This window comes from Erythrolamprus reginae, chromosome 1 (genome assembly GCF_031021105.1).
Source record: "Erythrolamprus reginae isolate rEryReg1 chromosome 1, rEryReg1.hap1, whole genome shotgun sequence".
NCBI classification, from domain to species: Eukaryota; Metazoa; Chordata; class Lepidosauria; order Squamata; family Dipsadidae; genus Erythrolamprus; species Erythrolamprus reginae.
The window spans coordinates 368,384,719-368,410,728 of record NC_091950.1 but is presented as its reverse complement, the minus strand read 5'-3'; the positions used below and the strand labels follow the sequence as shown (position 1 = coordinate 368,410,728).

Below are 26,010 nucleotides of genomic sequence, written 5' to 3'. Positions count from 1 at the left end.
GGGCGCAACCAGGCGTCCGCCGCCGCCGCCCCTCGCTGAGGCGTCTCCAAGATTGGGTTGTTCGACGAGGCGCACCGCCGCCCGCGCGCTCGACGCCTTGCCGGGAGAGAGCAGAGCCTCGTGGATGTCGAAGGGGGGAGTGAGGGAAGGTGTGAAGGGTGGAGGGAGGGTGAAGGGGCCGAGAGGGGTCGCCTGCCCGAAGAGAAGCCGGGCGGGGCAACCGAACCCCGCCCTCCCCGGCCCCGCTCCTCAGGGGCGCTGAAGGCAACCGGAGGCGCCATTTCCTCCCTCGCGCCTTGTCCTTTGCCCCCCCTCCAAGCCATGACCTTTGGCCGGGGCGGCCCGCCGGTGGTGGTGTTGAATGTGGGGGGCACCCGCTACTCTTTCGCCCGGGAGGTGCTGAAGGACTTTCCCCTCCGGCGGGTGAGCCGCCTGCACGGCTGCCTGTCGGAGCAGGACGTACTCGAGGTGTGCGACGACTACGACCGCGAACGCAACGAATATTTCTTCGACCGGCACTCGGAAGCCTTCGGCTTCATCCTGCTCTACGTACGCTACGGCCACCTGCGCTTCGTGCCCCACATGTGCGAGCTCTCCTTCTACAACGAGATGATCTACTGGGGCCTGGAGGGATCCCACCTGGACTATTGCTGCCAGCGCCGACTGGACGACCGCATGTCGGACACTTACACCTCCTATTCGGCCGAAGACCTCCGGTCGGAGCCCTCCAGAGGCTGGAACGGCGGCGGCCAGCCCGAGCTGCCCCAAGGCCAGGGGAGCGACGATGCTGTTGCCCCACCTGGCGCCGGCGAAAAGAAATGGCTGGAAAGAATGAGGAGGACTTTCGAGGAGCCCACCTCATCGGTGGCCGCCCAGATCCTGGCCACCGTTTCCATCCTCTTCGTCGTGGTCTCCATGGTGGTGTTGTGTGCCAGCACCATGCCGGAGTGGCGAACCGCTGAGAACCGAAGCCTGGAGGAGCAGAGCAGGTACACAGCAGACTCAATCAGGGAGCCTTCAGGGTAGGATAAAGTGATTAATATTTCCCCCCCATCAGTGGTGTGTGACATCTGTCCCATCTGGTCTTCTCTGTGTCTTCTGCCAGCATCAGTTTGCCACCTTGGAGATCCCAACTCATTACGCATCTCAATTGGCAAGGGGTAAGCTTGGTTTTAACAACCAGGTGGTTCTTAATACCAGATCAGTAACTTCCAGGGTGGGTCTCTAATGCTAACAAAATTTATAAAGGGGTTGGGCTTTCCTGGGAATTGAGATGAAATTTAACTTTAAATTTACTCCAGAAAAGAAAAGAATTCCCTGTGTGAGTCTTGTAACATCTACAGGTAAAACCTCATTGAGCTCCAGTGAAACTGATAAAATAATGTTGAAACTAATTAGTCAGCCACGTTTTCTGGACTATAGTGCCTGCTTTGGAACAAATAAGTGGCCTCTTGGTACGGTGCAAACATGTGTTGTTCCTTTCATTTGAAGGATGCCATTGAAGTCTGTTAAAATTTTATTTTGAGAAGCTTTCAGTCAAATTGTATTTATCTTGGGAAAATCACATAGAGGCAGGAAAAAAAACACCTTAATTGTTCTAAGACATTTTCTATCAGTTCTAGCTATAGGAAGAAATGTAATGAATGTTGGGCGTGTACTAACCTCATGTTCAATGCCAGATAAGTGGCTTGCAAGCCATTTAGAACTAGTGCAGGGTTTTGGGTTGGTTTTTTTTACCAAAACCCTAAGACCCACCCACCAGAGTCAGGCGCAAACACACCAGTTAAAGAACAGGGTGTCTTTCAGCACATTCTGAACCTAAGAATTTATTTTTGGTAACTAGACTGAACTCTCAGTTCCACAAAAATCCCCTCCTGGTTACCCCAAGCCCTGTTAATTTTCTGCAGCTTAATTTAGAAGAAAAAGATTCTTACTGATAAAGGGAAGATCAGCCAGGGATCAATCAATCAGTAGAACTCAATTTACATTTTGTTCATCTTGTCCAGAACATATCTCCAACACTCCCTTATGAAAGTTGTTATATTTTTAATGAAAGTTTAAAAGAAGTTAGGAAAAAATAGGTTTGAGATTTCAGTTCTTAATCAGGTTGGAACCAACATTATCTGGCAACTTAGAGACCAGCATTGAAATTTGTCCTGCCTTTCCTCAGATTTGCTGGTTGCTGAACCACAGCTGTTATATAGCACCTCCATCTGAACTGGTTTATTCAAAGGGTGATAGAATTGTAAAATCCAGAATACCTAAATAGAATGGCCACTGTTGGACAGATATCTGACATTGTAATTGCAATACTTGGGGTGCCAAGTTGGGAAGAAAGTCAAAGCAAATCCTTTTGTAATAAAACAAATTGTGCCACAGATCATCAACTTTTTCAAAGATTATTGATTTTTAATTCAATCACGCATCAAACAATCATATATTTGTATTATATACAGACAGCTTTTGATGGTTTATCTCATGGAATAAGAAACAAGTGGATACATTTTTTGGATTATTTTTTAAGAATACACCTATAATGGTATTCTTCCATTTGTCTAATGTAGATCTATGAAAGCTTAATTACTTCCACCCACAGAAGCTGGGCCAGTAATAGTATTATCTTAATTATCTTTGTGTCCCAAGTAAGAGAGGAAAATATGCCAGATTTCATTTGCTTCAAATGCCCATTATTCCTGAAATATTTCCTCTTTGGAAAATAATCTGTGCCATTGGTTTTGCAGAATCATACCCTTAAAGTACGGTACCCGTGATCCTGCAGTTCCTTTTTTTTCTACTTTCCACCATGGTTGCAGTCATCCAGATTTTGTTTTCCAAGTTTCACATACTCAAAAGGAGTGAAAGGAAAGGCTCATTACATCATTATACAATTGTACCTGCTGCCACTGAAGTACTGGAAATTTTAGCTATTTATCCTGTCCCCTGAAGTATTATAAAATAATCATGTTACTTTTGGAATAATTTTCCCATACTTAAATACAAATTCCAAATTGAAACCTATATGTTTAAGAGGAAGCTTTCTAAACGAGTTACTAAAAGGGTTGCCAGCGAGTTTTGCCTGGTTTGGAGAAAGGGACATTTGGATTTAAATGGTGATGGAATCTTGTGTCCTGTTTTACAGTCTTATTGCAACTACAGAATCAGATTGTTTTTTATACCTGTACATACTCTTGACTAGTTCTTTAGTGGAACCAGAAGATTGTACCAATTGAAATGGTCTTAGCTCAACGAGTTATTTTATTTCAAAAAGCAGGATTGCCAAATGAATTCTGCAACTTGAAAAGTGCTACAAAATAAGCTATGCTTCGAATTAAAGAACATTTTATAACCTTAATCTGAGCAACCGTATTACTGTCACCACCACTCTCTACATACAGATATATGGTCCTCTATTTTGCTTCCTTACATATCTCAAGATCTGACCACAGTAAATTTTATTAATCCCATAGACATGAAACAAGTATTTTAAACAGTGCAGGTGCTATGTTTAGCTAATTTGTGCTTATATGATAGACTTACACAATACATTCATGTTTTTGTTAAAATACAAGCATTATGACATTTTATACAAAAATAGAATAAAATGACCCTTAAATGTGGGTAAAATGATGTAATATTTTAATCCTTACAGCTGCAAAGCTAGCTTTCAAGTTTTTTCTCAGTTTTGGTTTTAAGGAGCATGGATCATGGGCCAATCATACAATACTGTTGTTTTAGTGGTGTGACGAAAGCAGATTAAACACACACACTCCAAAAAAGATTGGTTCAGTGACAAGTAATAATGTATAGTGATATCTCTTCTATGAATATACGTTATGTATATATATCTAACATGTATAAAATATATAGAACTGTTCATTTTAAAATTTATTCCTTCACACTCCTGACATGCCTGCCAATGGCAGATGATGATGGGTTGTATAAAGAGCTTTATAACAGCTTCCCATTCTTATAGGCCAGGCTATTTACAAATAGAAAACAATAACACAGTTAAACTCCATAAGCAGCTGGGCCTAAAACAATAAACCATATCAAACCAGGGCTCACACAAACACATTAGGGCCCCCACAAACATCAACCTCCAACCTTAGACCAAAGTGCCTTTATTCTTAAGTGCTTTGGGTGTTGTCAATATCTCCAGAGAGAAGCTGTTCTGGAGGGCAGGGATTGCAACATAGAAGACATACTTCCTTGATCCCATAAAATGACAGTGTTTATTGGAAGGGAGCGGGGAGGGAAACCACCGCCAAAATATATTGGTCAGGCAGAAATAGTTAAAAATAAACAATGTCTCAGGTACTCAGCCCTATGCCAGTTTAAGTGCAATGAACTACAACAAACCACATCAATTAAGCCAGGATGAATTAAAAAATAGTAAATGTTACCAAATACACACACACACACACACAGAGTGATTATGTAAAGTCATTAAAACTGCAGAGATTAAAAATAATGGAAGAAAATATTTTTAGTTCAGGATTGAATTGTGGGGCCCTGGGTTCTTCCTGAGTTTCATTGTTTGTTTGGTTTTTTGCAGACATTTCATTACCAAACTAGGCAATGTCATCAGTGCACCAAGACCTCTACATTAAAAAGAAAGCTTGCTATACCAATAGATCTTTAGGTTTCTGTTTAAATCTGCCAGGAGAGTGGTATCCACTTCTCTTTTGCTAATGGAAAGTAATTAACAGAAATGTGTGTTATTGAATTCTACATAATATGCCCAACACATGCAATGAAAAAAGATGCACATTTGCCATATAGAGAATTGGAAAGATCTCAAAAGTCATCTAGTCTCACATCCTGCCAGTGGAGGAAATGTAGTGTTATGTTACCTGTATGAGATGGCCAGCTATCCAAAATTGCTGTAAGTAATGTAAGAATATATCAAGTAGCTGTTTGTTAAATACATTTCTTGATTATAGATCTTTTTATGAAAGAGTTGGCTGAAATTCAAAAGCCAAGGATTTTTAAGGCTACAATTTTTCTGTCCTTTGCCATCACATTAAGAATATATGGACTACTCTGAAGGAGCAAGAAAAGTTCTGGAAATGTTTTTGATTTTGTTTTGTTTTGTTTATGCAGCTCTCCCATCCAGCCATTTGCTTTTATTTTCTGAGTGACAAGATTATTCTCCCAAAATTGCTAACATCACATTTGTTTGTTCACTTTAATCATAACAATTTGCAGAATTGGTCTGCAAGCTGCTTAGTTATGCTGATTGATAATGTGACTTGGCACTAACGCAGACCCGTTTATTTTCAACTGAATATTTTTTCAGGGGCCCTGATGCTCTCTGCACTTGGTTGTTTTCTTTTCTTACAGACATTTCATCATTATATTACTAGGTAATGATAGGAAACTATCACTGATAATGTTACCTAATCAAACCTCTGCAAGAAAACAACCAAGCTCAGAGGGCACTGAGAATCCGTCATTTCAACCCTGAGCTACAAATATTATTCTTTTACTGTAGAATATTTTTTTCCTACTATTTTCCCCATACTTCTGTTTAAACCTTACCGGTATCCATATATGCATGTTTTTGGATAACTCTAGTTCCAAATGAAGATTGACATCCACATGAATTTCAAAAAACATTGGTTGATCACCTCAGGGCTGTATGAAACCAAATTTCATTTTAATGTATGTTGATTAGTGTACGTTCAAAGTGTCAATAAAGTTATTATTCTATTCCATCCCATCCCATTCCATCAGTAGATTTAGGTTCAGCTGCCTATGTAGATCTTTCTTACTTTGTCAAAATTGTTAATTGTTGTACACATACCTCATTTCACAGCATTGTTGTCATTGCAAGAAATTCCAAGTTTGTGAGCACTTTAGTATCTGATGGTTCATATACTGTATATAATCTTAAACCAAGGGTGAATAATAGTTTTGGGGTTAATGCCAACCCTTTATTTTTCTTAACTGTTTTTTTTTAAAAATAAACTTTATTAAATTTTTCATAAAAAAGACAAAACTGACAAACATACATTTAACATAAAATTGGGGTTGCAATTTCCTCACTTATTCTAGAAGTCAAATTTCCATACAGAAAAAAGAATACCTTATTAATACTTTAAATCAACTTATTACTTTGAATGAAAAGAAGAAATTCTATTTAATCTTATATAAAAAACCCCTTCATTTATAGACTAAATAAAACACAAAATTTAAGTCATACATTCTTCTGCATTTCCCACATAAGTTTTACTTTTACTTCTTCTTCTTATTTATCCATATATACACTTTATTCCAAATCACATAAAATTCTGATTCTTCTTGGTCTTTTAACTGGTCTTAACTGTTTTTTTAACCACTAAGTACTATAGGGATTGTGGCACAGTAGTGGGTTTTAAAACACTTTACATGTGCATGTTTAAGGATGAGAACAACACTTTTGCACATGCACAGAAGTGTCCCAGATGGGTGGGCAGAGTTTCCCGCTGGTGGTGCTACCGGTTCTTAGAACTGGGCTGAACCGGGAGCAACCCACCGCTGATGTGGCAGTAAAGTATGACAACAGAAAAGAAGAGATGGAAGTTTCAATGCATTTCTTCAATTTGGCTTTTTTAAACTACTGAAAATTTAATATTTGCATCTTACAAATCTATTTTTATTTAAATAAAGTAATTACTATTTTAATTTGTCAGTTTGCTGATGATTTTGGTGGAATGATCCAGGAGATTTAACAAGTGGCAGGAAGATACTTTATTAGCTGCAGTTTGGCCTTTCATGCACTAATCCATGTATTTATGGATAGCCTAAAATTGCACTAGTTTGTTATTGAGGGAAAAAAATCTAACAATGGACCCACAATTTCATTTTTGGATATTATGTAAGCTTGCTTTATCTGAACTGCAAAACTTTAGAAAATCACTCACTGGCAACTGCATGAAAACTTATTCTGTATGTTACAAGGCTCACGTAGGCTAGTCTTTATGCTTCATTCCTGATAAACTAAACAGACATCCAACCTCTGGTGGTTGATAACTACCTTTGGAATAATTTGGAACAAATTATTATTTCTCTTCTTTGGAGGACAATCTTTTTTCCCAATATTATTTTCCCAATCCTCTATAATGTAATAATTTGTGAAGTTGCAAGCAGTGGCCTCCCATTTTGTAATTTTTTTATTTTTCATTTTTTTCATTTTATTAGATTCAAAAGTTTAACTTTCCAACTTATAACTTAATGGAACACAAATGTGGCTTGTTTGAGTGTTATTTTTTTAACAGGACAAGTAAAAGTGAATAGAACACATAAACAGAGTATCATAGTTTAGTTGTATAGATGTTAGCTATCTTAATACCCAAGCAAAGGTCTTTAAAAGATTTGAGCTTATTTAGAAATTTCAGAAGTGTTAGGTATTTGCAGTATATGGTGCTTTTGTTGATGCAGTTTTGAGTAGTATTATTCCAGATCCAACAATCCAGATTGCCATGCATATTTTTGAGAATGAAAGATAGCGAGAAAAAAATGTTTGTATGGTGATATCATATGTCAAGTATTTTATTTGTAATATTGTCTTCCAGAACAGATTGTGGAAGTGCAGATTAGTTGCCTTTTAGTTGAGAACTCTAGTCTTATATCCTAATTCTGCATGTTTGGATTAAAAAAAATCCACTAAGTGAAGTACAATGTATTGCAGATTAATGTATAAGATTATTTTGTGGTCTCTAAAAAATATCAGGTTTGCTCTCCAAGAGTAGTTGTCCCCTTTTGTTCTCAAGAATAAATAAATTATCACAATTAAGGAAGAAAACATAATGTATTTGCAACCCACAGTATTTCAGCAGGGAATATAAAAGAACTCAGTTGCTGGTGTTGCATATTGAAAACAATTTGTGTTAATATTCTTAGGCAAAATCCCATCAGCATCATTTGCAAAGTAGCTTTTCTCTTTTTTTGCTAAGTTAAGCACCTGATTCCCATAGAAATCAATAATATACTTATGGCTTTGCATTTAATTGCTCACTTATTAGAGGAAGCAAGTAGCAATAGCCTCCTGACAAAAACCAAGTGATTCAAGTAACCATCCAAATATCACTGCATGGAAACATGAGACTATCCAAAGAGAGGGAGACCAAAATCACAAGTATCCATGGCCAGTCAGAAAAAAATATCTCTTTTTATTATCTCTTAATGGTGGCTGATTTTTGTCAGAGGCAAGATTTACCTGGCGGTTTGCAATTTACAGTCACTGGATGTTCTTTACAACCAAGGGATTTACTACAGTTCTGAGACAGCTACAAGCATTGTATGTCCACAGGTCCCTGTGACCTGTGGGGTAAGTGTGGCTGAGCCTTAAAACAATGAAGCAGAAAGGTCAGGCATCTCCCTCAGCTCTGCCCTAAAAACAAAATGCAGTTCCCAGGGCAACAATCATATATACTTCATTCTCTTTGTCCTAAATGAAACTATAGGAAAAGCTTAAATCAGCCAATAGGAAAAGGGGGAGGGAAGGAAAGAAGGGGGCAAAGCAACAAAGTAGAGGACCAGGGATACAGAACAGTCACTTATGAATAAGCCCTACATGGCATGGGACTAGGATACCTCCAAGACTGCCTTCTGCCGCATGAGTCCCAGTGACAGGTCAGGTCCCACAGAGTCGGTCTTCTCCAGGTCAAGTCAACCAGACAATGTCGCCTAGCAAGGCCTAGAGGAAGAGCCTGGCCCTCTGGAACCAGCTTCCCCCAGAGATTCGTACTGCCCCCAACCTCCCCGCCTTCCGTAAGAGCCTAGCGATTCATCTCTGCCAACAGGCTTGGGGCCATTAAGATATTTGCCCCTGGCTTATGAATGGAATGTATGTCTGACTGTTTAAATGGGAGTGATTGGTTTTTAATGTTACTTTTGAGTTTTAAGGATTTGGGGTTAGTTAAATTGATTTTAAATTTGGACTTAGGATGCTTTTATTGTTTTTATATATTGTAAGCCGCCCCGAGCCTTCGGAGAGGGGCAGCATATAAGACCAATTAATTAATTAATTAATTAATTAATTAATTAAGATAGGCAGACAGACAGACAGACAAACAAATATATGCTTGTGCCACCTTGATGAGGATGAATTAAGGGGAGAAAAATTTAGCTAGTCTAATATAACACATTAAAACCATTATGTGTATATACTGTATAATGTAACCATATTTTTTGAAATATGGAATGGTAGTTATCAGGGGGATAAAATAAAACATGACAGGTTTTCCCTTTCTGTGATAGAGAAATGGAAGAACTTGAATGCCTTTAGCTTTTGAAAACAATTATTAGAGATCTAGAGGCTAAAACATATGAAGAACAATTACAGGAATTGGATATGTCTAGTGTTATGAAAAAAAAGGACTGGGGTGACATAATAGCAGTCTTCCAATATTTGAGTGGTTCCTACAAAGATGAAGGGGTCAAACTACTTTCCAAAGCACTAAAAGGTAATATGAGAAACAATGAATGGAAACTAACTGAGAAGATAAGTATCCTAAGGAGAAATTTCCTAACAGTGAGAGCCATCAACCAATGGAGTAGCTTGCCTTCAGAAGTTGTGGGTGCTCCATCACTGGAGACTTTCAAAAGGAGACTGGTCAACCATTTATCTGAAATGATATAGGCTCTCCTGCTTGAGCAAGGAGTTGAACTTGAAGACCTACAAGGTCCCTTCCAACTGTTATTCTGTGTTCAGTTTTAGCAGTACAGTTACCAAAGATAGGGTTGCTGGAGATACTGAAAATTATTGTCCAATCCAGCTGCTTTAGGACGAAAAGCTAAGAGCATACTTACTGCTTTTAGTGCATGCTAAACACTGCAATTTAATGAGATTTACTTTCAGTGAAGTAGATGCAACTGTGGCTTAAGACCTTGCTTTGTTTGTAGTGAATGGAATGTCTTCAAGTTTAGGAATTGATAAGCAGAGGATTGTCAGTTTCCACATATGTTATTACCAACTCACTTTGAAGCTTAGTGAGATAAAATGGATAAAAGCTAAAGAAAGGAATAAGAAAGGTTAATTGGTTTTTGCCGAAAGGGAGAACAAATAAGACCTCCAGTGCATCAAACTTAGTTGCACAAAACCTCTTGAACTGGGGTTAGGGTAAAAGGAGAAACTACTTGATAATTTGGTCTCCGGGCAAGACTACTTAGGGGCCCCTTAGCTCTTACGGACAAGCCACACTTTTTCTTCCTTTGCTAGCATCATTCTGGAGATTACACATGAAACTATTTTGGAGGCAGATCTAAAGTATGAGACTGAATTACATTGCTACATTGGCTGAGCTAATTTGGAGTTAACATATTCAGTGATACTGAGAGCTAAGAGTCATTCCCCCCCCCCCTTTTTTTTTCATGCTAGGAAAGTTACTGGCTCTTAAACATTGTAAATGTTTAAAGGATTATAAATATTAAGTTCCTTTTTAGCACATACCTTCATCATATTGGACTGAAGCTTATAAAACATTATGTGAAATACATATAAGGATTGCATATAATAGAACTTGAAAAATGCTAATATTTTTGAAAAGGATTTTAATCAGAGTGATCAATGGTTCATAGAATTATAGAATCATAGGGCTGGAAGCAGCGGTGGGCTATGAGCCGGAACGCTAAATTGCGCTCACCACGGCAGCTCGTACGTTCTTGCGGGACCAGCGCAATTTTGCTGCTGCACCCGTGGAGGTAGCAAAATCATGCACGGAGCCGCAGGTAAAACCTCGCCGAAACATGGGCGCAATTTTGCTACCTCCACAGGTGCAGCAGCAAAATTGCATTGGTCCTGCAAGAATTAAGAGCTGCCGTGGCGAGCGCAATTTAGCGTTCTGGCTTGTAGCCCATCACTGGCTGGAAGGGACCTTGGAGGTCTTCTAGTCCAACCCCTTGTTCAAGTCAGGATTCGTATACCATCCTGGACAAATTGTTCAATCTTTTCTTGTAAACTTCCAGTGATGTAATACTGTATCCCCAAATTTTCTCATTGCTTAATCACTCTCACTTTCAGGAAATTCCTTCTCATTTCCAGTTGACTCTGCATGAGCTTCCACCCGTTGCTTCCTGTCCTGCCCTCAGTTGCTACTGAGAATGAACTGACAACCTTTTCCCCATGACAGCCCTTCAGATATTGAAAGTCTGCTATCTTTGTTAAGCTGAACATACCTAATTCCAAGGGTGAAATTAAAAAAAATTGCCTACTGGTTCTGTGGGCGTGGCTTGGTGGGCATGGCAGCGGAAGGATGCTGCAAAATCTCCATTCCCTCCCCACTCCTGGGAGAAGGATATTGCCAAATCTCCATTCCCAGCCCACTCTGGGACCAGCCAGAAGTGGTATTTTCCAGTTTTCCAAACTATTTAAAATTTCTGCTACCGGTTCTCCAGAACCTGTCAGAACTTGCTGAATTTCACCGCTGCCTAATTCCCTTAGTCCAATAGTTCTCAACCTGGGGGTCAGGACTTCTGTGGGGGTTGAATTACCGTTTCACAGGGGTCTCCCTAGGTCATGGGAAAAGACAAATTTCCCATGGTGTTAGGAACTAAAGCTTATTCTGGCACCTTGGAAATATTTTTACAATCCGTCCAATCAGGCATTTACAATGGGAGTGTCCCTTTGACTTTCCTGCCAATCATCCTAAAGCTCTGTTGGGAGAATTGGTGCTAGACTTATGGTTGGGGGTCACCACAACATGAGGAATTGTATTAAGGGGTTACGGCATTAGAAAGATTGAGAACCACTGCCTTAGTCATTCATTATACACTTTAGCCTTTAGGTCTCTTTTCATCTTTATTGGTCTTCTCTGCAGTCTTTTTTGAATCATGGTTTCCAAAAAATAGTCCAAGCGCGGCTTCTACAGTACAGTAATGAAGTAGTACTATCACTTCCCATGATCTTGATGCTATTCTTCTGTTGATGCAGCCTAGATGCATTGAGATTTTGGCAGCTGCCACACACCACTCATTCATACTGAAGCAGGACAACTAGATCCCTCTCAAAGATACTATTTTTGAGCCAGGTACCTCCTGTTCTATACCTATGCAAATGGTTTTTCCTACCTACAGACAGGATAATCCTTTTCTCACAATTGAACTGGTCTTGTTGGATAGGTCCCAAGATCCTGAATTTTGAGCTTATCCTGAATTTTGAGCTTATCCTGAATTTTGAGCTTATCCTGAATTTTGAGCTTATCCTGAATTTTGAGCTTATCTTCTAAAATGTTAACTTTTCCCCTTGGTTGTTGTCATCTGCAAATTTGATGAATTTCCCCTTCCATCCCAGATTATTTATGAGGATCTTAAAAAACAGCAGGCCCAAAATTTTGAGGTACCCCACTGCATGCTTCCCTCCATGTAGTCCACTTTGTCAAATACCTTATTGATGTCCAAGTACACTTTATCCACAGTATTTCTTTGATACACTAATTTAATCTATCACAGAAAGTAATGAAGTTGATCTGGCACGATCTGTTTTTAATAAAACCATGTTGGCACCCAGTAATTGCCTTGTTCATTTCTAGATGTGCACAAAACTGCTGCTTGCTTGTTGTTGTTTTTTTCAGAAGTTTTGCAGGTATTGATGTCAAGTTGATTGGTTTGTAGTTTCCTATAGTTTTTTGCCATTGGACCACATAAGCTCTTTTCCAGACCTTTGGAAGTTTCTCTGTGCTCTAGAAGTTCTAAAAGATTTCATTTGGAAGTCTTATCAATTTTGCCTATTTTTACCTGCATTCCTGTTCTGTCTCCCATAGGTTGGACTATTTTCCCTTTTGCATAAAGGTAGATGCAAAGAAAGAATTAAGCAGTTCTGCTTTCTCCCTACCTGTTTGACCTGTAATGGGATACATTTATGCAAGGGTGGGTACACAAAGAACAACTGTGAAGCACATATGTTGGCATAGTCAAGAATGAGGAAGGACAGCAAATAAAAAACAAGCAAAATAAATGCAAATAGCATTGTGCTAGATTTTATTTTATTTTTTCAGGTAAAGTTTTTTTTCCAATTTTTCTCCACATCAAAATCATGACATCACATATACAGTATTTTCTAAACAAATCAATAAGCATGTATTTATCTCTAACCTTGCTGTTTTATTTGCATGATTCAGGTGTAACAAAATGTAACAACCTGTGTAGCAAAAAGGAAACAAAACAAAAAACCTCCCCCACACTCATAGTAAGAACCTCTCAAATGAGGAAAAGTCAATTACAAGTTTCAGATCCACATGACAAATAATCTACAGGTCTCAAATTTCATTTCGGGGCATATTGACCCGAGCAAAACAGCAAGGTTAAATTCATTAAAATAATAACCTAATTTTCATTCAAATTCTAATTTATAAAATTCAGTCTATCTCATACTTTCCTCCCCTCACTCCCTTCTTTCTATCTCATTTGGCTACTCCACCTCTATTACTAACCTTTTTACTCCTTCTCTCCCCTTTCCCTCTACCTTCTCCTCCTCCTTCCTTCTTTCCTCTCAACCTCTTACTTCTCTACCTCCCCTTCTAATATCTCTTCTTTCTCTCCTTCTGTCCTAATTCCCTCTACACCTTCTAAATCCTTCTCTGAGTGGATAATTCTAATTCAATTACATTCAGACTGAAAAGCTACTCTAAATTTTAACTTTTTATAATCATAGTTTTTACTTCTTAATGCTATATTCATTCTATTTATATTTTATCTTTAAGTATATGTTATTTAATACTTCCTCCTTTGTCTAATTTCATCATCTGAGTTACACCAATTTTTTCTCAACTCCTTTCATCCCATTCATTTTAAATTTAGTAATTGAGTCTTTATCTATATTCTTCTTCAAACCAATCATAACATTTCACCCAATAACATTTCACATTATAGAATTCTGAGTCCTCCTTATCTTTAATTTTCATTGTCAGTCTATTCATTTCTGCACAGTCCATTATCTTCTTGAGTACTTCTCTCTCAGAAGGTATTCTGTTCAATTTCCAATTTTGCACATACACTATTCTGGCAGCTGTTACTACATGTTTATATTGTCTTATTATTGTTGTTAGCCGCCCCGAGTCTATGGAGAGGGGCGGCATACAAATCTGATAAAAAAATAAATAAAATAAAACTATTGTGCTAAATTTTATGAGCCATGGAATCCTAAGTATACCTGGAGGTAAATGCTAGTAAATCTTCTTTCTGAACAAATAAATGTTATTCTACCCCAAATTCATATTTACTTTAAACAATTCAAAAAAAGGTTAATTATTGATTTTATTGAGATTGTGGAAGGGTAGTTGTGGGAATATGCTGTTGGTTTCTAAAGGCACTTTGATACAAGAATAAAAGCACATCCTCATCCACAAACTGATGTTGTCAAGTTTAATCACAGGCTGTCTTGTCTTTTGTTCCCCCTCCCTTCATGTTTCTTGTCTTGTATATTCCATTTTATACAGATATTTAATGGATGATGAGGCCATTCCTTTGATTTTTTCTATTTTTAGCTCTCAACAAATTTGCAGAAAAATTTGATAAAACTTTGTAAAGGAAAATGTGCAATTTGCAACTGAAAACTGCTTTGACAGCTCAGAATATAATTACTTTGAATACAACAAACTAGCCGTTTCTGAATTTTAAATTCTTTTGAAGCAGTTTAAACTAGAAGTCTATTTTGTTTAAGTCTTATCCAAAAGAGCAAAACGCAAAAAAGTTATTAAATGAAAGTACTGGTTTAGAGTAATCTCCCAGCACTCAGAGAGTGTAAGAGACCTAGGTTTAGAATTATCATACAATTGTTAAAATAATTTTCTTAGCAGTGTAATAAATATTGTAAATTAAAGAAAGTTGAATACAAAAGAAATAAAGTGGCCGTATCTATTGGAATATTTAGCTTCATTATTTTTCATGTCAATTCTCTCTCTGTCCCTGCAAGTAATGCTGAACTACAATTTTGAATGAGTTTAATTCCTAAACACATGGAAAATTCTGGGAGATTCAAAGTGTCTACTCTCCTTCTGGTAAACTTTGAGGAGGAGGAGGTAGGCCTGTGTGAGAGTTCACTTGTGGGTCATTCCTTCCGGGTAAGCCATTGTTACATAATTGTTCTTCATCCTCTGTTTGCCCAGGCTCACTTGGAGTCATGTGTCTTTATAAATATGTCAAATAAATAGTATCCTCCCAAATCTCGCAGAGCACCAGATTTGAAAAAATTGTAGTTCAGCATTACAAGGTGGAGAACTATAAAGGAATTGTTTGTGTTATTATTGAGTAGACATATAGCTTATTGTATAACACGTATTCTATATTTGTTTACTTAACAGAATTATGTGTGGAACTAAATTGTAAACCTAGATTGCATAACTCATTGTTTAAACTAAAAACAATCAGTTGAAGTTCACATGTACTACTCTGAAATAAGATGTTACCATTGCTGCATTTATTAGGATTTTGACAAATTCTGCTACTCTTCATCAGGCAACAGGTTTCAGAAAGCAGAATGAAGAGAGAAGAGTAAACAAGACAGAAGGCTTCCCTGATGAAATGGAGGAAAATATGCATAATTGAATAGTTTAGGCTCTATTATGAATTTCAGCATTCAGGTTATGTTAGAAGAGCAGAACTAATCCTCCCATTTTTAAAAATACATAACCTAGTTGCGATTTGGATATATCTCTAGTCCTAGTTAAATACATACGGTACGTTTTCTTGATAGGTAGTGAACTAAATGTAAATCATGTTTTAAAGTTTAAATAGTATGTAAAGAATGATTGGCCAAGTTCGCAATACCATTCTCTCTCTAATATGCAGTGGTAATAATCCTAAAGGATTTAAAAACAAAGTTAAAACACTCTACCCCCATTAACTAAAAAGCCACCCATTTCAATGCAAAGAGATTGCACCACATTTACCAGATGAAGACTGATTTAAAAAAAATCACTCTTAATTTTAAGATACTTCCCTTCCTCATTTCTCCACCCCCACCAACCCTAAAAGCAAACAGACAGGGAAAAACTACAATGTAGGCAAAAACCTCATGCCATGTTGTGTTTCTTTACATGGTCTAGTAGAGGTATTAATTCTACTTGAATTCAATACTGGAAATTTCCCCTTCCAGGGGAAATTGGATGGGTATAGGTGTCACATATATGTGCAAATGGCTTTGCATGTATAACTATCAGAAACCTTGCTTGAAAAAAATAGCAAAGATAGGATAAACAAAAATATTAATTGACCATTATTTTTGGCACACACAAATCATTCCTACATAGAAGCACACAAACATACCTTTCTACTTTCAGAGAAACAACAAAGAAGAAGGAAATAGATGGAGATGAAGTGAAGGGAAGAAGTAGAGTAGCTTCACACAGAATGAAATAAAAGAGAAATCCTGCTTAGACTTTAGAAAATGGATTAAAATTGATCAGGAAAACAGCTTCAAACAAATCTTCAAAGGCATCCATGCATTTCAACAGTTATATCTCTTGCCATTTGCATCATCTCCCCATATTCTTTGTTCTCAACAGTAGTTTCTTTTATTTTCATTCAATTCACAGGTGAGTATTTTGGAGGAAAGCTTTCCTTTCCTGGTGAAAATCGTATACTGTACAGGTATTGAAACATCATATACAATGGAGATGGATATAAAACAGCCTGAGCCAAAAGTAAAGCTATGGGAGGACTATGTAATTAACTGTTTTAGTATATTTCCATTCTGGAACCTCAAATGCTGAAATGATTCCAGCTTTGGTGTGTTTTTTCAGGCTACAAGTTATGCTAATCTTGACATAGGTTTTTGCTTACTTTGGCAACCCATTTTGACTTCGAGGGACTGGGTCTGAATTTTCAGGCTCTTCAAACTGCAACTCAAGAGAAGCAATAGGCAAAGAGAGAAGGATGGGGGTCCTCTTTTCAATACCCAGCTGATAGAAGAAATGAAATGAAGAAATGAAAGCTAGGTGAATTTAAAAATGTCATTTTTGCCATTTAATTCAGGGAAATAGTAGAACTGTATGTTGCAAATTTACTACCTCTGATGGTGTCATAGAGTTTGCTTTGGGCCCTTTTTATATACATGGAGTCCAAATTGTCCCACATTCAAATAATCTCCATGAATATTTTCAGAATTACAGTGCAAGTCCTCTCTTCCTCATGCATTTCAACTTCTGGAATAATAGCATGGCTAGACTGGAACCTGTATTTCGTTTTAAACTTTGCTGTTTCAAAAAAAACCAGCAAGGATATATTATTTGGCATGATTTTAGAGGTGGGAAGAAGTTGAGTGATCATTGTAGAGTGTCCTTTCCCAACAAACCAGGTCTTTTAGGTGAATTGGACTTTAATTTTAAGCAGGATTATCACATCTGGCCTGCAAATATCTGGATGCCCACCAGATCTTTTCTCTTTACTGGACATTGGGAATATTGGAACCCTACCATACTATGCTAGCTCAAAGAATGGCCAACCGAAATCCAACAGGTATGGAGATTACCTAATTTATGGAAGCTTTGAATCTCCTTTGGCTTTTATTTTGATGACTGGGGTTGCTGCAGTGATTAAGTCTGTTTTGTTCAAAAAGCATAAGGCATGTCTGAGCATGATATTCAGCTTAAATCAGAAGAACCATCAATGTTTTAAAGCTTCTGTTTGAATTCTAACATTTCGCAAAAACTATCTGCTACTCTTTTCAAGTTGTAATAACACAGAGAGATGTTCCATTCTTTTTTGTGATTTCAAATGCTTTGGAGGGCTGCTTGAAGTATTTTAGTGCTGAATAGTAATCATTCATCCAGAAAAGCATTTTAAATGGCCCAACACTAGTATTTTGAAGAGATAATCACAGAAATTAAACTGCAGAAGCAAATATAGGAATATTAAATTGTTTCACACATATGCACAACTCACTCCTCCCCAAAACAAAAAGTAATTAAAAAGATATGAAACATTTAAGCTGACCAAAATCTTAAAATTCTCATAATTCTAATAATCCCTTCCCTTAGAAATCAAAATATTTTTTTAAATGCTTTAGGAAATCATAACTGTAACTGGTAACTGACATTATCAGAGGTGGACAAGGAGCTGTCACAACAATAACCAGATGAAAGATGTACATAGATGACTTTTAAAATAGTAATGATTTTTGGAAAGACAAACAATAAGCAGAGAACTGTATAAAGTCCAATTTGACTTTAAATTTGGCATGCTTTTCTACTAAAAGTCTGAATTCATGTCTGCGTAAAAGTGCCCATTAAAAAAGCCTCTAGCATTGAAAAAAATATTCTCAATAAAGAGTTTCAAAGAAATTTAATAATTTTGCTTATGTTCTTCTTGGCAGGATAATTGAAGCAATTTGCATCGGCTGGTTCACGGCAGAGTGCATTGTGAGGTTCATTGTGTCCAAAGACAAGTGTGAGTTTGTTAAGAGACCACTGAACATCATTGACTTGCTGGCTATCACTCCGTATTATATTTCTATGCTGATGACAATTTTTACAGGGGAGAATTCTCAGCTTCAGAGGGCTGGGGTCACCTTACGGGTTCTGAGAATGATGCGGATTTTTTGGGTGATTAAATTGGCCCGCCACTTCATCGGACTCCAGACACTTGGCCTAACTTTGAAGCGATGCTACAGGGAGATGGTGATGCTGCTCGTCTTCGTTTGTGTTGCAATGGCAATTTTCAGTGCTCTTGCCCAGCTTCTTGAACATGGACTGAAAATAGGAAAACCCAATGAAGGATATGCAAGCATTCCTGCTGCTTGCTGGTGGGTTATCATCTCCATGACCACAGTTGGCTATGGGGATGTTTGTCCTATCACGGTACCTGGAAGGATTCTTGGAGGGATTTGTGTAGTCAGTGGGATTGTTTTGCTAGCCCTGCCTATTACATTCATCTACCACAGCTTTGTGCAGTGTTACCATGAGCTCAAGTTCCGGTCTGCTAGGTATAGCAGGAGTCTTTCTGCAGAATTTTTAAATTAACAAATAGCAGATATATTGCATTTCATAGCAGAACTTAATATATTGAAGAAAGTAGTAAGTTCTTACTCATTGTTTTCCATCTTGGTGTCTGAGGAATAATGAAGCTGGTACAATACTCTGTGACTTAAGTGTCTATCTCCCTGTGACTTAAGATCTATCTCCCTGCTCTGTTTGAGGGGATGGTCACTTGCTCTTCACCACAGAAGAGCTGAAATTCATAAGGGAGAAAACATCTTCATTTTCATAGTCTCAGCAGGTATTAAAGTTTCCACACTCATTTTCCCAAATCCTGAGAAGTCCTAGATAATATTATTTAGAGATGAACGCATATTTGTGTTTTTAAAATATTCTTGATTTTGAAATGCATTCAAAATGACATTTCAATAAGAAATGTGCAACCTTTAATTACTAGGACTACACATAACAGCCTGTGGATAGTCAAGATATTGGGGACGCAAAGGGCAGAGCCAAGATGTTCTCCCCCACCCCCTTCAAAGTTTTGATCAGAAAGGAAAGAGTTGCTGTTGTTTTTTTAAACCAAGGTAAGTCTAATTTAGGACATTCTGGAAGTACTGTATATCTCGTATCAAAATGGCAGGAAACAATGCCACCAAATTTTAGTAACTGTAATCAGAGATGGATTCAGAGCTACTCAAGTAATGTGTAGTCCTTAAATTGCTCCCTTCATAGATACAAACAAACATAATCACCCAAACACATACATTTATTTTAAAAAAGTACTGGTCAGATCCAAGTTTATGTAAAAGAAACCAATGAAAATGACAGATTCATTAGCTATCACTATTTTGTCCAATTATATTAGTCATTTTTTTTTCAAGTGCAATTCAGTCTGGATCTGACACAATACATACAGGTCTTGGTTTCAATATAAGGAAGAGAAAGACTGAAACCGTGCACTATGAATTATGGGGAGAATTGTGATTCTTTATTTTGAAATTTACATGGAATTTCATGTAACTCTTGAAAGTTTGGTATCTTGATTCAATATGGGAAAGACAAGCTGCTTTCCCAAGAGGAAAAAGCTAATCAGAATGATGGAATACCATTGAATAATAATAGTAGTAGCAGAAATAGTAATAGGGGTCATCTTCAGGGTAGATCCAGTGAAGCGCCTTGGATTGTAGCTTTTTGTTTATGAGTTGCAATTTATAGTAGGGATGTCCAACCTTGGCAACTTCAATATCAGTGGACTTCAACTCCCAGAATTCCCCAGCCAGCATTTTGGCTGGGAAATTTTGGGAATTGAAGTCCACAGGTTTTAAAGTTGCTAAGGTTGGACACTCCTGATTTATAGCAATAGTACTAATGTTTTTGGGAAAAACCATTGTCCTCTTTCCCAAAATCTTCTACTGAAGGCAAACTCTAAGGCAAATTTAAAATCTTCCTGCAGAAAATCGACATGATATTTTAAAGCACATAATATCCACACACCGGAGATTTGAAAATATACCATTGCTAGTACCATGCATGCTCTTTTTTTGGTCATTCTTTCCAGTTACAAGTCTTGCATAATTCATCAACACGGTCAGAAAAATAAAGTTTGAATAGCCACATAATTAGATAAAGGAATGATATTTGAAACAGGAACAATGATTTCTATTTCTCATCTGAAAAGTATTTATATATTTCCCCATTAATCATATGTAAAATACCCTCCTTAATGTCAGATGACCTGAGATCAATCATTTCAAAATACTACTATGGAGTTTTCTCAGAAGCTTATACAACTAAAAATTTATTAAAGGTAAACTCTATCACTTATTTTCATATAAAAACACTGGTTAAAAATTATTCTGAATCCTTTCAATGATTTGAAGAATGAAGAACATGGCAGTCAAACCATTACTGCATTTGAGATGCTTTATGGTGCTACTGTCACCTCAGGAAATAATCTAACTTTGTTAAAGTCAAGTAACTCTATTAAAACATTCAAAGTCAGTAAAGTTTCCAGATTAGAGATTCACATCTTAAATGAGAATCTGCCATCTCAGGGGAGGAGAGAGGTTGACATATTTTCACCCTTAAAAAATATCTAGGATTCCAATCCTAGTAACTTTTAAGTGGCAACAAGTCAAAGTGATACAATGGAACCAAAGATGAATTATTGAAGAGAGCTGTCATGTATCATAACTTCGAACTTTGACAATTCGATAGATGTTTTCAGGGAGGGTTTGCTATATGAACTAAACATGACTTGTGCAGCAAACTAAGCTTCATTACTATTTCCCCGTATCCTAATACAATACCAGGATGATGGTTATTGATGAATCCAGATCCTTGCTGCTCCATAACATGATTAAACAGCCTTGTGCAGGCTGTTCAAATCAGAGATTGTTAAGAACATTAGAAGATGCTGGATGGATCAGACCACTGCCCATCTTTGCCATCTTCTGTCTCACACAATGATCAACCTTCTTTGGCATTGTTTTGAAGTGTGTTATCTGGCAGGTATATTAGAAGGTAATATTTAGCAGCTCAGCCTGTCTCGCACCTTAAAAGGATAAAAAATAATGGCCATTGCTGTAGTTGAGGACAATTAATTTTATAGTTTTAACTACCTGTTGTACAAAGAAAAATTTATCTTTATCAATCCTGTTGTGTAAATAAAATAGATAACGCCATAACTCAGACCTGAGTGCCTTGGAGGAAGGATAAATACAATTGTGACAGTAAATATACATAGTTCTCTAGGGAAATAGAACAAATATATACTTGATATATGGAATAATTTTCCAAATTAAATTTTGTGTAGAAAAAGGCAATTGACTGTATTTGTCCAGTTTCTAGAGAAAGCCCCCAAACTATCTAGCTATATTTCCCCTGAGATTGTTTTTATAATCATGAGAACTAAAACCTTTCCCCTTTTAATATAATAAACATTATTTTGGATTATCACAAAACTTACATTTAAATAGGATTTATTATCTTCAAGTCCAACAGTGATTCATATTAAAAGAAACATATCTGAATAAACATCCTTCCAAATAATTTATCGACTACACAAATGAAAATTAAACTCCACTTATATGCAAGAGGAGCTGCTATCTCAATGTGTACACTGTACTATGTAAAATATAGCATGTATTCTATATTAAATGTAGAACTGATTTTAAAAAAACCAAAAACCAAAACCCATGTTCTTGTGTATTACTTAGTGATACTATTTCTATCACTTGAAAAGCTGCCATAATGTCATGACTTTGTGCAGAAAGGGAATATGAAATTTTAAGCCAAAGAAATTAACCAATGAGTTAAGAAAAAGGAAAGTCAATATTGTAATAATTTAGTTTACACCAGACCCATTCAGTAGTCTTATCTTTCTACCCTTGCAAATCTCCCTTATTGTGCCCCTGAAAATCATTAGATGTCAGACATTGTCCTTTGTTCCTTATAATTCTCACATCTCTCTTTTAAAGTTCTTTTCAACTCTATCTGACCATGACATTTTAAGTCTTCTCTTCCCATCTGACCCATTTACTCTTTTTTCATATATTTGTTTTGCAATTCGTCCTTATGACTAAACCAGCTTAACATGTTTTTATGTTGCTCATTCACTTGCTACCTTTTCCCTAATTTGGAGAACAATGATATCCTTCTTCTTCAGATGCATTTTCACACATACATTAGGCAAATTACAAAAATTTACAATAGAAGTTACAATCATATTTCAATATTTCTCCAATTATACCATCAGAACTAGCATATCTATCCTGTTCTCACAGCGTTTATTAGCTCCATTTTTCTTGAGCATTGAGAGGCTTTCTTTCAACCTACTGCTGTCATTCCCATATACTTCTCTAGAATTATTCTTTCAGGATTCACTCTTTTCAATTTCATTCAAAATCAGCTATCAGAATTGCTCTGCATTTTCTTTTCATTTTTCCTAGCTGTTCCTTGCTTTCCTTGATTACAATCTTTGCCACTCTTTTTTCTATTAATACTATTTTCTTATGTGTCTTTCTCAGTCATAGCCTCTTTCACGCCATCATTTCACCAGGCATTCCTTTTCATAGCTCCTATATTTCTGTGCTACGCTGTAACATGATTCTTTTCATTCAGTTCCAAGGAATGTTGACATTGTCTGGCTGTACAATTTCCATTCACATTGTTAGACAACATTTGTCTATAATATTTTAGAGAATTCTATTCTCTATGCAAGTACAAGATTTGTTTGAGGTTTTTTTTGGCATCCTTTATTTTTTTTCATGTCCATTATTATATCAATTATTTCATCATGAATCATAAATAATTATTTCAATAAGACTTTTTAATCTATCTTTTTTCCTACGTATGCATGAATAGACATGCTTAAAATAAGTATTTATATATTTTTATACTATAATAATCATGACTTTTAGCAGCATGCAAAAATAAAACATCCATTACAAACTTAAATGCATTAAAACATTCAGAAATGGAATAATAAAAACCCACAAATAAAACAACATATATTCTGCTAGTATTATTTAACAATAAATCTAATATGCTATAATGTTTAAAGTGCTGGACTAGAAACCAGGAGCCTGTGAATTCTATTCCTCCTTTAGACACCAACCCCAGCTGGGTGACTCTTTCGGCCAGTCTTCTCTTTAGCCTAAGATTGGTGGAAGGTATAAGTAAAAAAGTAAACAAGAGCATTATGTGCAGCATCTTAAATTGTACAAAATAAAGTCAGAATATATATATAAAATATACAGTGATACCTCATCTTACAAACCCCTCGTCATACGAACCTTTTGAGATACGAACCCGGGGTTTAAGATTTTTTTGCCTCTTCTTCCGAACTATTTTCACCTTACGAACTCGCCACCCCACTGGGATGCCCCACCTCCGGATTTTGCGATGCTGCAGGGGAATCCCACCAGCGTGAAAACGGGCGCTTCGGCTGGCAAAAGATGTGAATTTTGGGCTTGCAAACATTAATCGCTTTTCCATTGATTCCTATGGGAAACATTTTTCGTCTTATGAACTTTTCACCTTACAAACCTCGTCCTGGGACCAAATTAGTTCGTAAGACAAGGTATCACTGAAGTCAGAATAACAACAACAGCAGCAATTCACACTAATTCTAATTTTAAAAAACTTCTAGAACAGTGGCAGGCAGCAGCCGGTGCTCCCAGGTGCGTGGCTCCGGTAGGAAAATCCCGGATGCATGCACAACTGTGTGCCTCTGACAAACCCCTGTGCAAGATTTGCCTTCTGTGCATGCACAGGGAGCCAAATCCCACGTGAGGACGTGCACGAGAGTGAGATTTTGGCTATTTTTACCGATTTTCTGCTTCTGCGCATGCACGGAAGCAAAAATATCGGCGAAAATAGCCGAAATCTCACTCTCACATGTGTCCTTGCATGAAATTTGGCTCACTGTGCATGCACAGAAGCCAAATCTCATGCCAATGGGCACACATACAACCGACTGAAGCGTGCCCGTGCCTGTGACAGCCTCCGAGGGAGCTCCAGTACAAGGTTAAAAAAGCGCCCCTTCACTATTCTAGAAGGTTACTTTAACTTGTTTTCACTGGCCAAGTCTTATTTCAGAGGTAGCCGATTCTACAACATGGCATGCGAGAAAAGTACTTCCGCCTAAAATCTATTCCCTTTATTTCATAGTCTTGTGGAATTGCCTGCATTTTTATGATGATGTTTATATAGTATGGATTGATTCTACTGTTCAAAATAATTAAATCTAAGATTTTGCCAATCACCATTCTTGTTCATCCTCTGAAGAAGCCAATCATTTTTCTGTAGTTTTGGAGCAGGACTTTATCACTCATCAATTCATGTTGACTAGCAGAATAGTTCTTTCTCCCCAACTCCATTACATTAATTCAGAATGTGGCACAATTTTTCCCAAAGCTCATCTTTGGTCCTTCTATTATCATCATTCTCCAAAGCACAACTATCACCAAGCTATGGTGATTAGCCTAGATGACATTGATGTAACTGCAGGATCAGTGATGGACTCTGATTGGATCCTACAACATTACCTTGTGGGACACACATATTTGCCTTCATACATTGCTTTCTGACATATACCCACAACTGAAAGCACTCCTCTTATTCATATACTATTCAGCCACCCAAGATCAGGTCACATTCATTCAGATTTGTTGTTGGCATTAACATGTTTTGCATATCTGCCATATATTTCAATTTGTGTGCACACCTAAGAAAACAATAAAGTTGTTACATGTCTGTGTTCAGAATATCTGTTCTTTCCTATATATCTTTATTAGCCAGAGACTATTATTTATTTAATTAACCTGTTTATTATTTATTGCTGAGCTTCTATTACTTCATGTCAGAAAAAGCTATCTGTCCATACAAGCTGGTATTCACATTCTAATCTATGAAAAAAATCAAAAGAAAGCAATAGAATAAGAAATGTAGTTGTTTTGCTTAATCTTAGAACATTTAGATAAATGGATTAAGAAGACCTGTGTGCCCCCAAAGCAAATTTCATCATATAAGAAATGAAATACAAATAACAAAACAGGAACGTGATGATAGATGAGATTTGAAAATCTAGATTTGAAATAAACCTATCAATACCTATCTGGAAATAAATTGTTATTGCATGTAATGAAAAATTCTCTGGAATAAGCATGTCTAAGATTTCCTTGTTTACATAAAGGAGTCAGCAGAGTAACTTAATCATAAAAAACTGAATCCATCCAAGAAATTTAAAACGTATTTTGATATTGTGACTGATATTTTTAATAAAGAAATTTGAAACATGGTGATGTTTGTTTTTTCAGCCAAAGGTGTCTATTTAAATTAATGATATTCAAACTTTATCTTGTCTTTGCAATGTAAACTATTAGTTTTAGTGAGATGTCCGCTAAAATATATATTAAAATAAAAAACCCTGTTCTTTAATCATACCTGTTCCAGCCTTTATCAAAAGATTTTTGTAGCAACAGGTAATGCTGTTTTTAAAGTGGATTTGTAAAAGCATTGTATATTATTTTATCACTGAACATCTTACAGTTTGAGTTGCCATAGCTTTTAAAGTATAAAAATGATTGTGTAGATTTCATTTTAATATCAC

The 26,010-nt window shown here is 36.9% G+C and overlaps 1 protein-coding gene across 2 annotated transcripts; it reads left to right on the top strand.

The window, feature by feature from the left end:
* Positions 1-190: 190 nt before the first annotated feature.
* Positions 191-25,698, top strand: KCNG3 (potassium voltage-gated channel modifier subfamily G member 3). Of its 2 annotated transcripts, none has more exons than XM_070734528.1 (2): positions 191-989; positions 18,293-25,698. In XM_070734528.1, exons 1-2 carry the CDS (start codon positions 322-324, stop codon positions 18,936-18,938), a joined length of 1,314 nt encoding a protein of 437 aa, XP_070590629.1. In that variant the 5' UTR covers positions 191-321; the 3' UTR covers positions 18,939-25,698. The 2 variants fall into 2 exon arrangements, with proteins under 2 accessions (XP_070590629.1, XP_070590628.1); XM_070734527.1 differs by having other exon boundaries at positions 191-1,022.
* The last annotated feature ends 312 nt before the right edge of the window (positions 25,699-26,010 follow it).